Raw genomic sequence first — 1816 nt, 5'->3', positions numbered from 1 at the left:
ACAGGCTCGTCCTGGCGAGGGTAGGCTGCTCCTTGGAGGCAAGGATTCTGAGGCTTCCACTGACACACTTTGGACATGTTGTAAGAAGGGATCAGTCCTTGGAGAGGGACATCATGCTTGGGAGGGTGGAGGGACAGCGGAGGAGAGGAAGACCCTTGATGAGATGGATCGATTCAGTGACTGGGGTAATGGAGGTATGTGTGTCAGAGACAGTGAGGTTGACACAGGACAGAGCAGGGTTCAGGGCTTTTGTACATAGTGCTACTGTGAGTCGCAAGCTTCTCCACGGCACATTAACAATAATAACAGTTAAGAGCTGCTTTCAAGGATAATGCAGCACAGGTTTTGAGATCGGACTTGGTTTGGATCCTGACTCTACTATTTACCACTTGTATTGGGGCTAAAAATTACCTTAGCATTTCGAACTTCAGCCTTTTTACTGATTAAAGTGAAACCAATACAACTTGGAGAGATACTGAATAGGAGGTGAAAGAAGGTATGTAAAGTACCTTGCACATCGAAAGTTGCTATTATTGCTCAAGAGATTCTCATTTTAAAACCTGAAATGCAGTTTTCACCTCTCTAATTACGACACGGCTACCACATACATTTTTATTTTTAGTTGACCGAGTTGGTTTAAATTTCAATACATTGCTGTTTCCAGGTTTCAAAGCTTTCATCAGTTCATCTCTTTTTCCATCCCTCCCCCTCAGGAAATTGGTGTGTTGCCCTGCCTCAGAGAACAAGCTCATCTACTGCAGGCCTGGCCTGGGTTGCTGCCTTTGGAAGCAAAGGAAGGTCAATAGACTGTCAGCTACAGCACAGCATGGAATTTCCAGAGAGGCCTTATATCAAAACTTCATAAAGAACCAGAACCACATGGACTTCTTCCGGGGAGACTGAACAGGCCTGAGTTTTGGAAAATAATAATGTGTGACCAGCCAGAAACTAACACCAAGGAGGCCAAGTGGCAGAAGGTCTTGTATGAGCGACAGCCCTTCCCTGATAATTATGTGGATCGGAGGTTTCTGGAAGAGCTTCGGAAAAACATTTATGCCCGGAAATACCAATATTGGGCTGTCGTGTTTGAGTCCAGCGTGGTGATTCAGCAGTTGTGCAGTGTGTGTGTGTTTGTGGTTATCTGGTGGTATATGGACGAAGGTCTGCTGGCCCCTCAGTGGCTTTTTGGGACCGGCCTAGCTTCCTCACTGATTGGGTATGTTTTGTTTGATCTCATTGATGGAGGTGAAGGGCGCAAAAAGAGTGGGCGGACCCGGTGGGCCGACCTGAAGAGTGCGCTGGTTTTCATCACTTTTACATATGGCTTCTCACCAGTGCTGAAGACCCTGACAGAGTCAGTCAGCACTGACACCATCTACGCCATGTCGGTCTTCATGCTGCTAGGTCACCTCATCTTCTTCGACTATGGTGCCAACGCTGCCATTGTATCCAGCACACTGTCCTTGAACATGGCCATCTTTGCGTCTGTCTGCCTAGCCTCACGCCTGCCCCGGTCCTTACATGCCTTCATCATGGTGACATTTGCCATCCAGATCTTTGCTCTGTGGCCCATGCTACAAAAGAAGCTAAAGGCACGGACTCCTCGCAGCTATGTGGGAGTCACGCTGCTTTTTGCGTTTTTAGCTTTAGGAGGCCTGCTGTCCATTAGTGGTGTGGGAGCCACACTGTTCGCCCTTCTGCTTATTTCCATCTCGTGCCTCTGCCCTTTCTACCTCATTCGCCTGCAGCTTTTTAAAGAAAACATTCATGGGCCTTGGGATGAAGCAGAAATCAAAGAAGATTTATCCAGGTTCCT

At 47.5% G+C, this 1816-nt stretch overlaps 1 protein-coding gene across 1 annotated transcript; it reads left to right on the top strand.

Annotated features, from left to right (window-relative positions):
• Positions 1–929: 929 nt before the first annotated feature.
• Positions 930–1814, top strand: PIGC (phosphatidylinositol glycan anchor biosynthesis, class C; the record flags this gene model as incomplete). Its single annotated transcript, XM_006887465.1, has 1 exon — positions 930–1814. A coding segment is annotated over exon 1 (885 nt), but the record flags the coding sequence as incomplete, so codon positions are not given.
• Between the last annotated feature and the right edge of the window lie 2 nt (positions 1815–1816).

This window comes from Elephantulus edwardii, unplaced genomic scaffold, assembly GCF_000299155.1.
Source record: "Elephantulus edwardii isolate Elephantulus edwardi_28Jun2011 unplaced genomic scaffold, EleEdw1.0 scaffold00057, whole genome shotgun sequence".
Taxonomy (NCBI): Eukaryota; Metazoa; Chordata; class Mammalia; order Macroscelidea; family Macroscelididae; genus Elephantulus; species Elephantulus edwardii.
The sequence above is the reverse complement of the archived record's forward strand: the minus strand, read 5'-3'. Positions and strand labels throughout refer to the sequence as shown.